Source organism: Pyrus communis, chromosome 5 (genome assembly GCF_041283825.1).
Source record: "Pyrus communis isolate YQ-2024b chromosome 5, ASM4128382v1, whole genome shotgun sequence".
Taxonomy (NCBI): domain Eukaryota; kingdom Viridiplantae; phylum Streptophyta; class Magnoliopsida; order Rosales; family Rosaceae; genus Pyrus; species Pyrus communis.
In genome coordinates, this window is record NC_142569.1 from 13,402,612 (window position 1) to 13,416,314 (window position 13,703).

At 37.2% G+C, this 13,703-nt stretch overlaps 1 protein-coding gene and 1 pseudogene across 1 annotated transcript; one reads left to right on the plus strand and one right to left on the minus strand.

The window, feature by feature from the left end:
- Positions 1–6,331: 6,331 nt before the first annotated feature.
- LOC137724442 (cysteine-rich repeat secretory protein 55 pseudogene) lies at positions 6,332–7,327 on the plus strand (annotated as a pseudogene).
- LOC137720995 (asparagine--tRNA ligase, cytoplasmic 2) lies at positions 7,315–10,375 on the minus strand. The gene is made up of 8 exons (XM_068460128.2): positions 9,883–10,375; positions 9,462–9,701; positions 8,658–9,248; positions 8,390–8,575; positions 8,228–8,292; positions 8,012–8,141; positions 7,830–7,888; positions 7,315–7,710 (listed from the first exon to the last, which is right to left on the minus strand). Exons 1-8 carry the CDS (start codon positions 10,300–10,302, stop codon positions 7,527–7,529), a joined length of 1,875 nt encoding a protein of 624 aa, XP_068316229.2. The 5' UTR covers positions 10,303–10,375; the 3' UTR covers positions 7,315–7,526.
- Between the last annotated feature and the right edge of the window lie 3,328 nt (positions 10,376–13,703).

The window sequence follows — 13,703 nt, forward strand, 5'->3', positions numbered from 1 at the left end:
GGGTAATTCCCATTCACTCGAATCTAGGGTACAAGTCTAACTTATGGAAATGAGCAAGAGTAGGGATTCCGGACCACTCAACTGAATCCAACACTATCAATCGGTTTCTCGCATGTAAAATTAGTGTCATCAATCACAATCTATAAACATCAAATATAGAATCATGCTTTATGAAATCATAATCAAGTCACTGACAACTTCGAAGGAGTCACCCAAACATCCAACGACTTTTCTAATTCAAGGCACAAGATTCTCAAAATCCATCGTTCATATGTACATTAAAAACTAAGGCTAGAGGGACGCAGTTCGCCAAAGCCTACATTTTTGAAGCAATCTCAATCCAAACTCAATGAAACCCAAGGTGGATACGATCCCGGACCATCACTCAACGGAATCACGGAGTATGAGGGATTCCGGACCATCTCTCAACGGAGTCCGAGTGGATACGATTCTGGACCATCACTCAACGGAATCACGAAAGGCCAACAACCATATATATAACGCCTCAAAGAAATGAGACAAGCACAAGTTACTTAATTTACAAAAGTTCAACCAAGGGAAATAAGGCACAAATACTAAATTTATAACGAATCAACGAAACAAGAGGTGAAACCATATCAAAGTAACAAATCCCCATCCCCACGGGTTAACGATCTACCACTAGTCCTCACATTTCATCACAACATGCTAAGCAAACCAATCAAACCATAATCCAATATATACATGTCAAATCTCATTTCATAAACTTAAATCAATGTCTCAGTATTGGAAATAACAATTTAATAGAAACATATTCATAAAACCAATTCATATCCACACCGGATCATAATTATGAAAACATGGGTAATTACCAATATCACATATATTAAAGTCACCCACATTTTATCATATCATACCATCTATGCACATCAACCACCTTTCAAATATGCAAGTCAATTCACATATCACAATCCTCGTCAGTATATAAGCCAAATCATGTTTAATAAACATAGGTCTATGGCTAAATATATAAAATCACATTTCAATAGAAATCATATTCATAAGACCTATTCTTATTCACAATTGGTACCAATAAAAGAAATTAAGATAATAAACATATCTCATATATTCAAGTCGCTAACAAACCAATATAGGCCCACTAGATTTTCACTAGTAATACCCTAAGGTCCGTAAACCATATCTACAATAGCATACTAAAATTTGGTGTCAATTCAAGGTAAGATCATCAATTGTTAGAATATTCAAGTGGCGGACCATAACGAAAATATACTCATCCAATAGCATTTCATAAATCGAATGTATATCGGAAAATTCGACTTTTTCCAAAAATTCTCAAATTTTACAAGAATGAAGATCTCAACAAGTAGAGTAAACTTTGTACCTGCGGCCAAGGCCAATTTGGCCAGAAAAAACCGCAAACTAGCCACAAACCGCTGGAAACCCTAAGGTGGGTGTTCTTCAATTCGACTTCCTCGGTGTTCCAACGCCCCTACAACCTATTGGGTCATGGTCCTGGGTCTAAGGGAAGTTGATTAAGGGTGATGATGCATGGTGATACTCACCGGAATGGCGAATTGCCGTCAAGAACCTCCGAGTTCTTTGGTACGGTTCTACTCGAAATTGGCCTTAAAAACCCTTGAATTTGAGCAAATATGGTAGATGAGAGGTTGTGGAATAAGTTGCAAGTGGAGGAGGGTTAAGAATGGCCTGAAAAAATGGTGGAGATTGGCCGAAATTCGGCCAAGTTGAAGTCGGGTTGTGGTTGCACGGGTTGACCAAATGGAAGGGGGAAAAATCCCTCTTTTCATTTCTTCCTTTAATTTTTTTTTTAACCCCATACCCGGTTCCCTTAACCGCATACCCGGTTCCCTTAACCCCATAATATATTTTGGGCCTTTTACCCTCTAGTGGAAAATAAGCAATTTTCATAACCTAAAGTTTCACAACTTCAAACGTCTGTAACTATACCGTTATAATCCGGACTCACAAACGGCTTTCACCTATGCGCTCGTGACTTCGAGACCTATTCGAAAACGTTACTTGTGACCTCGAAAAGTCAACGAGTAAATAATAATTTTTCAAACTTCACTCTTCGTAACTAGTGTAATTGAAATCTAATTTCAAATAAATTAATTTAAATTCTCGAAAAAAAAAATCTCAATAATACAAATACGTAGATTGTAACAGTGAAATCCGGGAACGGGATTTCACAGACAAAGTCATAAAGTGTAGTGATGTGGAAAATGTGAATAAATTTAATCCTAAAAGTGCCTAAATATAAGAGTGCGCTGTGAGCAGGAATGAACCCATGTCACACGTGATTATAGAGCATAAGTAAAGTATAGTAAGGTAAGATAAGGATTATACCATCGTAGGTAGCCACCTATACCGAGGTATGCCAAAAATCCTCGTTGATACGGAAGCTCAGCTACTAAAACTTGGAGAGGCGAAAAATAGAAGGGTGAGTAGGCAAAACCAAAGCTTTAGAAAACACATTTATCTTTTCTAAAAGTAATAACCCCTCACTGTAAAACGCGTATAGTTTCCAGAAAATAATACTACATAAGTACGAAAGCGCATGCATGAGTGCAGTGAAAATAGAAGCATGCCATGCCATAATATCTCAGCAATAATAAGTGTAAGCTAGGTGTGAATCTAATATAAAATAGTATGCCAGTCAGAGTCACCTAACGTGACCTGTATGACTGGACCTGTAGCTTATCAATCTAGGCTAGCACACGAGTCGGAGTCACCTAGTGTTACCTGTACGACATGCTGGGTATAACTATTTACGCTCAAGTGCTACGATCATGTAAAGGCTGTGCGATAAATCACGAGTCACCTACGAGTCAGAACCACCTATTGTGGTCTATACAACAGGCTGGCACCTGACTTGGATCCAAGATGAGCGTGCGGTGCGGGAGGTCAACAATCACGTGAAGGCTGGCCCTAGCCTCGGGCGAGAGCATTAATACCAGGGTGCAGCCATGATGGCTGCACGAACAGCCACACACCTTCCTCACGAAATCTACAGAATTTGCAGATTTTAGGGCTGATTTCCAGAGCTCATTTCGAGCTCGATCTTCAACCAAATTCAATGATTCAAAAGCCATTTTGAAGTTAGAAATGTCGGTAACAAAACCATACCAAAGTAAGGCCGAATTAAGGTCGGTATAGTGAAGGTGCTCTTAGGAAAGAGAGAAAGTTGCATAAATGAAAGGGTTTGAGAGGAAAAGTCTAAAAGTGAAAGAGAGAGTCTGGAGAAGAGAGAGCTGAGAGACTAGATGAGAAGGTGATGTGGCAGTCACTAGTGGAGAAGGGAGATGGGGAGATTTGAAAAATGAGATAGAAGTTTCCCGAATGAGAGGGAGACAAGGGATTGGGGAAAGGAATGGGCAGTCTCACAGGGATGGGTCCCACCAGACATAAAACTCCCAAAAGAAAATGTTAAAATAACAGAAAGTCAATTACCTAGAATAGAAAAATTACTAAAATTCCTTCAACTTTGTACTCTGGTAAAATCCTCGTCATAACTCCAAATTCAATTCTGCTCTCGCCTACACATTCGTATTGTCGAGCACTATAAGGATACGCTAAAAAAAGGCTCTACATCCCTCTACATCTTTGCCTTTAAGGGCATTTTCGTAAAATCACGCTTTTAAAATTTATAAAAACGTAAAATTAGGAACGGGTTGTCACAGAAGCTCTTGTAAAGACAACACACCGTGAAGAAACGCCTCAGACAGAGAACCAGAACTAGAGAATCAATTCCGGCCAGAGAATCAGAGCGCCTCGGGCCATGCCCATCTCTGCTATGCCCATGGAGGAGATGCCACATCAGCAAGAAGAAGAAGAGATGGAGAGCTTTTTCGAAAATGCCTCGCTTTTGCAGGGATTAGCGGCGACATCAAAATTAAAGAGAGGGAAAGGCAGTGGGGGATGGCAATGGTGTAGAGTGGAGATGAGAAAGGAAACATTGAAGTGTAGAATGGAGATGGAGAAGAAGAGGATTGTAGGGGTGTTTGGTTACAAAGATTAATTTGGTGAGGATGATGAGTTTGTAGGGGTAGGTACCACTTTTTAAATAAAAATATTTAAATAAATTTATGATTTAATTTTTTAATATTTAATTAATTTTTTAATGCGTTTGGACCAGAGAGTGGGGTTCATCTCAAGCCACGTTAGCATTTAATAGAAAAACTAACGGAGGTCTGACATTGAAACGAATTTGTAGGATGAAGTATGACATTGTAATTTTTCAGACATGAGGTATGTGATTGTGGTTGGACCTAAAATTGAGGTAGTTTTTTATATTTTACCCTTTTTTTTTATTTCAAAAACAATGGTAGCAGCCACAGCCTTTTTCCTTTCTTCTTTAAAGGACAAACCATATTCTAATGCATAATTTATATATAAAGTTTGGGTTTTTATCACAAATTATCTCTGAAATTGACTCTCACCATCAAGATGGTCCCTAAAATCAAAAATCAACCGATGTAGTGCTTGAAAATAGGTGTCGTAAATCAATATGGTCATTCCGTCACAATTCTATTAAAAATTTATGGGTTTTTTTTTTATCGCAAATGGTCCCTGAAATTGACTTATACCATCAAGATGGTCCTTGAAATTGGCCCACACCACCAAGATGGTCCCTAAAATTGAAAATCGATGAATGTAGTCCTTGAAAATAAGTGTTGCAAATCAATATGATCATTCCACCACAATTCTGTAAATTTTTTGTTATGTGCTGATGTAGATATAATAATTAATTAAAAAAGTTGTCTAAATACCTTTTTGCACAATATATTTTTTTCTTCTTCTTAAAGTAGGACCTACTCCGAAGAGAGATCCATTCCATAACTTCTCAAAGGCACAAGGCTTATCCAAGGCCTAAGAAGGGGTTTGGAAATAGTTTTTAATCAACAATAGATGCACCTCAGTTATAACCTCATTATCTCCAGGCAGACCTCGCCGTTCTTTGAGTCACCAGACCACCAGGAAAGCACCGAACAAGCTTTCCAAGATTAAAGTTGTGAGGATGTTGATCGCCTAAATGTTAACGATGATGTCCCAGAAGTTGTTGCTAATCAGCCAAGCCGTCACCAAAGGTGATCTCGATCCAGGTTCAATTCGGTAAAGGTGTCGAAGTGTGTAAAGTTGGATGTATTGATTTTTTTTAGAGAATAGACAGGAAATAAGGTATAATGTGGACTGGGATTAGAGGTCATTGTGGGACCGGATTTTTAGGTTCACAATTTTTTATTAACAATTAAATTATTAAACCTATTTGTAAATTTTTTTTAATTTAGTTAGGCTTGTGTGATCCATTTATGTGTCACATCAGCACATAACATAATTTTTGACATAATTGTGACGGAAGGACTATATTGATTTAGGACCCTTATTTGCGGGACTACATTAATCGATTTTCAATTTTAGGGGTCACTTTGATGTCACAGGTCAATTTCAGGGACCATTTTGATGTTGCGGGTCAATTTCAATGACCATTTGTGAGAAAATAGGACTTATGGGACCTATTTATGTGTCACATTAGCACTTAACGAAATTTTTAACAGAATTTTGACGTAATGACTACATTGATTTGCGACACCTATTTTCAAAGACTACATTTATTGATTTTCAATTTCAAGTACCATCTTGATGGTGAAGGTCAATTTCAAAAACCATTTGTGATAAAAACCCAAGTTTATATAAAGTTACAGTTAGATAAGCATGCAAAAACAAAGGCAATAAAAAAGGTGGGTTAATTTAAGATAAATCCTAATCACGAAAACAAATGAGTTATGATATAACCATGTTTATTGATGAGGGTGAAAACCCACTAGATATTATCAATCATGCGGCGAGGACCGATACCGTATATGCTAGGGTTTTTATGCCAACTTAGATCATGGCTTTTTAAATATTAATAAACTAATCCAAATTAGTCCATTAAACACAAACTTAGACTATGTGAATGTATATGCGTGCCAAACTTACCTGAGTGAGTTTTTTTGAAACGCTTACTACTTTTGTGATGGAAAGCGCGAGAGACAAGTTTAGACTAAAATAATTATAATTGAAACAAGCGCTAGTATAAGATGTTATAAACTCGAATCGTTCTATTTAGGAATGGCCAATTTTACTCTAACTTTGAGTCTGTTGACTTGAACAAGAGGGGAGCCAAGGAATCTAATCTCCTTCTGGAAGCCTTTACTTTCCTTTTTCCATTCTTTGGTGATATAATGTAGTGAGCCAACAAAGTCAAAAATGTGTGCTTAATTTGTAATGGCTTCCCCACTTCCACTTCCATCTCCACTTCACTGCTTGTCATATAAACAACCACCTCACAAAATCTATCTTCATCTATGCTTTGAAGTGAGTCAAAATATGAAGATTATGAACTTTTCATACCACATTCTTCTCTGTTTGCTAGTTTTATGCAATTGCAGTGCAGAAGCTCAAGATCCTTTGGGAGATTTCTGCAACAAAGATAGCACTAAAATAAGTAATGGCACTCAAATATCACAAAATATTGATAGCTTGTTGGCTGAATTGGTTCCGAAAACTGCCTCAACCGGCTTTTTGGCTACCACCTATGGGGAAAACCAAGACCAAGTCTATGGCCTGGCTCAGTGCAGAGGTGACGTTGTGGGCACCAAAGACTGCTCAAGTTGCATCCAAGACGCCACGAAGCAAATCCGCCAGCGCTGTCCGAACCAAGCAGACGCGCGAATTTGGTATGACTATTGCTTCTTGAGGTACAGTTACAAGAGCTTCATTGGGGAAGTTGACACATCATATGGTATATTTTACTATAATGTTGACAATGTGACCGACCCCGAGAAGTTTAATGAGGAACTAGGAGCTGTGACAGATAAGATTAGGGCACAAGCTGTTGTGCCGGAGAGTGGAGGGCTCGGGAAAGGTGAGACAAAGCTATCACCATTTGTGACACTATATGCTTTGGTGCAGTGCACAAGGGACTTGTCTAAGCTAGGCTGCTCTCAGTGCCTAGCTATTGCAGTGGGAAATTTCCCAACTTTTTGTAACAACAGAAAGGGATGTAGAGTTTTGTATAGTAGCTGCTACGTTAGATATGAGCTCTATCCATTTTTCTTCCCTCTTGATTCAAACAATACGCTGCATGCCGTGGATGATAATAATGTAATGGCTATAGCTTATCCATAAAATTTGTACGTCTAGTATACAATATTCCGAAAAGAAGATGCACAAAGTGCAGTAAAGAGGGGCACTGAACCATGTTTTATTATCTGTTTGTTAAGTTGTCCTTAAAGCTAATGGAATTCCATATTTTGGTGCCAAATGATTCAAATTTCAAAGAAAGAACGGACAGATTTTTACAAGGCTTGCATCCCAATTACAAACAAATTTACAAGGTTTGCACCCCAATTCCAAATCTCCTTATTCGTTTACATGTATGAAATCATATGTTTTCCATCAATGTATGTATACAATTTTTCACCCATTAGGCCCTTTACATGTTAATTTGTACCCAAAGTAGACTAGTAGTTGGCTTTGCCATGGCTTCTGGGAAAGGGGATGACATCCCTTACATCATTCAGGCCAGTAGCAAACAGAACCATATGATCAAACTCAAGATTGAATCCCGAGTGCTTAACCGTTCCATGCCGGCGAAGATCCAAGTACCATTCATACTGCTGTGCTGCCAATCCCAATTCCTTAATCCTGCAAACAAGAAACACCAAAATTTGAGTTTTATTTATTAGTTTCTATGTTCACAAGAAAGAAATAACAACCTTCTGAGTTTTTGGCTATTATATAAGACTATTAATGCAAGTGAGTACCTTGCAGTTAGAATGTTGATGCGCTCCTCATTTTGGCTACCAGAAAATAATCTCCCAGCCTGAGAAAAATAAGCATTTTTCAGTATCGAAACCAGTTTTCAATTAATTTGCACTTTTGTAGGGATGCGGAAGCTTTGATAAAATGTTTCTCATGGTTTCTTAAAGTGCAAGTATGAGCTTACCTTTGGAACAACCATATCAAATGCTGCAACCGTTTTTCCATCATCGTTCAGCCGGACATAAAATGGCTTGGTTTCTTTTGGATAATTGTATATAATTACAGGCTTCTTGTATATCTCATCAGCCAAATAACTGTAATGCATGAAAAAAAAAATGTTAAGAACCTCAACTGAGATAATGGTTAATTTAGATTATTACCACAATGTTCATTTGCATACCTTAGATCTGCTTCAGTTAGTGCAGCACCCCACTCAATTTTTGTCTCAATTTTCTTGTCTGTAACCTGGCAAGTTAAAATCGATATATTTTCGTAAATAATATAGCTGGAGAAAGAAATGATTGTCAGAATTATACTCAAGGACTATGTTATATAGTCAAACCTTCTTTAATGCATCTAATGCTCCACTGTAGGAAACTCTTTCAAATGAACTTGAAATCATTGACTGAAGGCGATCAATTCCGGTTTTGTAGATTCGTTGAGAAACAAATTTCATATCTTCGGAACAATTTTCCACTACCCATTTGCAGAGGAACTTGAAAAGGTCATCTGCACAATTGATTGCTTCCTGCAAGCTCGAGAAGGTGATTGTTAGATCTGACAAAGAAAGAGATAACAAACTTACTCATGCCAAAAACATAAACTTATACCTCTAATTCTGAAAAGGCCAATTCAACTTCAAGCATCCACATTTCGGCAGCATGTTTTGGGAACTCTCCTTTCTCTGCTCGAAATCTTGGCCCAAATGAGTACACATTTCCAAGGGCGCAAGCGTAGCTCTCCAGATGCATCCGACCAGAAGTGGTTAGATAAGTTGGGCTAGAGAAGTAACCCTCAGAAGATTTAACATTGTCAACCTTCTGAGAAGTTTTCGGTTTTGATTTCTCTCTTGCTTCCAGTTGTGATGCTAACTCATTTGTTTTGTTTAAGTCCTGCATTGCAGCAGCTACTGCTTCCTTATTGCTGTCTGTCCTCTTGAGTTCCTCTAGTAAGTTACTTTTCTCTTTTACTGCAGCCTTGATAGCATCTAGACTAACACCGTCAATTTCAGCAACAGCTTTCTTAGGCTCCTCCTTTTCACCTGCTTCGGTGAAAAGGCTAGTGACATGGAACTTTTCGCTGGATCCCTTGCCGTCTGTAGTTGTTATAATGGGTACTTGCACCGAAAGAAAACCATTGTTTTGACAAAATGTGTGAGCTGCAAACTCCAAGGCATTGCGGATTCGCATAACAGATTGCACCTAAATAATTAAGTAGAATATGTCATATCGTATTAAGGAATCACTGGACATAAAAAACGTAAGCTGTTAGGAAATAAACCAGAGTGTATATCAATCATATGCGCCCTTTGTCATGATCAAAATTTAATTGCATTATGTCAAACACTTACTTTCAGAACAGATATAAAAAAGTCGAAGAAACACAATCAAATAACAATGGGAGATGCAAATTACCGTAGTTGTCCGCGGCCTAATGTGGCAAAATTCCCTTAGTTTATCTAGAGGCACACGTTTTTTGGATAATGGATACGTGCTATATTCTACTATTCCGATGTGATGAACTTGATCCACTTTCAGCTCGATAACATGTTTCCCCTGTAGTACCGAAGGTTTCTGCAGCAAGCCTTCCACTATGACGCAAGTTCCAGTATGCAAGAGCTGGCCTGGGGGAGCCAGGGAGGATTCAACAACAACCTGACAAACATCAAATATAACTTTCATCATTGCCTATAAAAATTCATTTAAAAAGTTGGATAATTACTCCAAGCAACATAATTATTTGTACCATCTCTAAATTTGTGTCGCCAACCAGTCTGGAGAGATGGTACAAAATATCTTCAGTTGAGATGGTACAAATAGTAGTGCTCATATTTACCTGAAGGCTTGCAACGCAAGAACCATCCCCGACTTTCAAGAAGACAGTGGAAGGTGGCGGGGGCTTATGAAGCGCCGCCTCCAACTTGTCCTTAAGAGGATAATTGCCGCCACTTCCTCCTCCCAAAACTTTGACAATTGTTCGTAAAAAAGGTATCCGAGACTGAAGAATTTCGACACAGCTGACCTCTGACCTTGGTTCGGGTTCACCCGGCACATGATCACCATCTATACGTGGCACAGGCCCTTTCCTGACCTCCTTGGAGGACTTCACCCACCCTCCAATCACAACCCTCTCACCAATTAACTCCAAACTACCATCCCTTCTCTCCAAGATGCTTTTCAAGAGCACCCGTTTCGAGTACTTGAAAGGGCTCAATCGGGTGGTACTAGCTGCTGCCGCGGTTTGTTTGGATTCCATTTCGAGATGGAGAAACGAGAGTTGAAAAAGGAAATAAGATTAGATTAATGGTGAAGATGTGATTGGGACATTGTTTGGTGGGTTGATATAAGAGGGTTAAATGCCTTGCTTGGGATAGGAGAGAGTCTGAGATTTTGGGTTTTGGGAGATGTTGGGATGAAGGAAAGGGATTGTTTCTGGGAAGTTTTTGTTCACAAGACATTGGAGAGGCGTGGGAGGCAAGGTTTGGTATTCTTCAAAGCTGGGCATTCGCGGGAATTTTCAAGCCTGATACAACCGACTTTAACCGTTTTTCCAAATTTTTGGTCACTTGTTGGAAAAGGAAACCTATGTTGAAAGGTGTTAAGGATTTTTACCATAGGATAAAAACACCCAAAAATACTTGTAAGAGTACAAAGTTATCGTAGTATAGCAGCTCAAGCAAGGTCGTTTCCATAGGAATTGATTAAATAATTTGTATTTGAACTAATTCTTAATTAACTATTTAAAACAAAGTTTCAAAATTGTTGATTTTATGACCTAGAATATTAAAAACCAATTTTAAATTAAAATAATTAAAGAAACCAATTTGAAAGGGAACAATCTTAGAAAATAATGATAAAAGGACACTAGGTTCCGCCGTCCCCTTAACAGTCTTATGTAGTTTTACCAATTACTTATGAATTACACATGCAACTTTGAAGATTAGGTTTTCCTTATGCATATTCTACTTGTGGCATTTAAGCTAGATCGTATATCAAACATGCAACCGTCTGTGGCATTCAGATCAAACATAAACATGCATGACTCATTACACTTTTGTGAAAACCCTTTGAAAAAACCATGCAACCCCTAAGACGTGGCATTCGCCCAAAGTGAAATTACAACTATCAATCACAAGAAGCAATACTCAATCCTCCAATGGCATTCCGACCGAATTGCATCCGATTACTTATTTAAACATCCTAATGGTAGCTAAACATTAAGATATAGAGACAATTTAAACACAATGATTAATAATCCAAAATATGCATGTATAATATCATAAGTAATTAATGAAGAATACATATTCATACTAAGGCTCAAGGCATTGCCCTAGCAAACGAAAATTAGTTACGAACAACCATAAAACAAAAGGAATTTTATTGAAATAGAAAAATGATAGAAAACACCTTGAAATACAAATCGTCAAAGCCTAGCTAAGTTCTCCAAATTGATGCCCCGAATCTCTCTCTAATGGCTAAAAAGCCTTATTTATACTACTACAAGCTAAAATCCTATCTAGAAAGGTCTTCTAAAAACTAGGAAACATAATAGAATAAGATAACTAGGAAATAAAAGGTTTCCTATTAGAACTGAAATTCAGACTTCTCAGGAAATCAGACTTTTGACTGATCAAATCAACTCCGATTTAATCCCAAAAAGATCTATTTTTTAAAGCTTGAGGCGTCCCCTACAAATCCTCAGAAGGAATTTTCTTCAAAATATGCCACTTTGACCTTCAAAATATCCAAAATGTCCAAAAACGTCAATCTGGGAAAGCTGTGCGCTGGGTCTTTATTTCATCGCCACGGTTAAACGGCTTGATAGAAAAATCTGGAATTTTGCTATAATCATCTTGAAAGACTCAAAAACATCATTCAATTGGAATCACTCCAAAATTCATCTGTTTGATCATTTTTTGCTCTAGAGGAATTCAAATGTCCTACATTAAAATTACATAACAAAGTATCAAAAGTCTACTAAAATAACCAATAAATTATAACTAAGATTAGGGTGAAATATATAGTATAATATCGTCTCATCAAAAGGCACATCTGTTTATTTGATTCCTAATGCCACAAGATTTAACCTAATATCTAAGCTATATGATATTCTCATTATTAATAGTTTCTATTAAGAATTGTCATTCAAGATATTTGAACCCAAGATTTACTTTAATTAAATGAAGACTGAGTGTTGCTAGACCAAATAATCATGTCCTTATTATTGTCATTATTTGAAATTTTCGAAAGTTACATGATATACACCCGAAATAATGAAAGGTCTCATCTTCCAAACGCTATGTAGATATCTACCTCCCATGCATGATGATGCAAAGTGTCTTACATCGTAGCAGAAGCTACCTTACTATCAATTGACCTGCTACATGCATACATGTACTTTGTGGTGTCAATTATACTGTTTTGCAATCTTTTCACGTCAGTAAATTTCCATTTGTCGGGTGCTCAGTTTACAGTGAATAACACACTTTGGTTCGATTCTTCATTGTACTTTGTTTTGACAAGAGAGAGTATTCATACTATTCTCATTTCATTTTTTTTTCCAGACAAGATTCTCTCCTATGCAAAACAGTATACCTATATATTACAGATAATAGATACCACGCTACTTGGTGAATGAACCAACAAACTAGCAAAAATGTGGCTTCTAAAATGGGACAACAAAAAAATAGGGATGTTGTTTTTGATACACAAAATTAATATTAAGGTTGGGTTAAACCACACAATTTATTCAATGATAATTTAGTATCAAACTCATCATTTATATGAGAGTAAACCAAAGAGTTTTCACTTACAAATGACTATTTTTTATTTATGAGAAAAAAAGTTTATGCAAGAAGCAAAATACACAAGCATCATTTGCCAAGTCTGAACCTTTTTATTTATTTATTTATATTTGTGTGGAGGATTTCTAAGGCTGCTGGGACCTGGAAACCCTGATGCTGGTATTGTAGGGCAAATTCTTTTTGTGTAAACCACACAATTTGTGTACACTGCAGAATTGCTCTCTAGGGTGAAGATTTGTCACCACGCTTCTGATTTGCCAACTCAAAATCTCATTCCTGCCCTTTCAAAATATAAAACTGGACCAATGTCTGACAGATAGGATGGCAAAAAGTCCCACGAGTTTGGTTCTTCGCAGATACCTGATAACCACAAGACAGCACCTAATCAACCACGATTGATTTATCACGAGCGTAAAACCCGTTGTAGAAGGTTCAGTTTCACCAGAGACATTCGAAGTCCGTTATAAATAAACTGTTTAATAAAGGGCACAAACTGGCCTGTGGTAGAACAAGTCAAATTAACCACGCGCACGTCAAGTCCGTTGTAGTTGGCCAATACTACCACGAGCCAAGCATGTTATTGCAAGAATTTTAATTGCAGCACGTTTCTAAATCTATTACAGGCTGTAAGTGTTATAGTTGCAATTTAATTTTTAGTTCAACCAGTCGGATCTATATATATAAAACGAGAAGGCGAAAAATAAACTTTCATGATACTCAAATTGCACTTTTCCCATTAAAATTAAAAAAAAAAAAAAAAAAGTTATAAACATATGTAAGGTGATTAGTAAGTTTATTATTTTTCAAAATTTACTTTAATAAAAAAACAATAATATCGAAAATAAATACAATT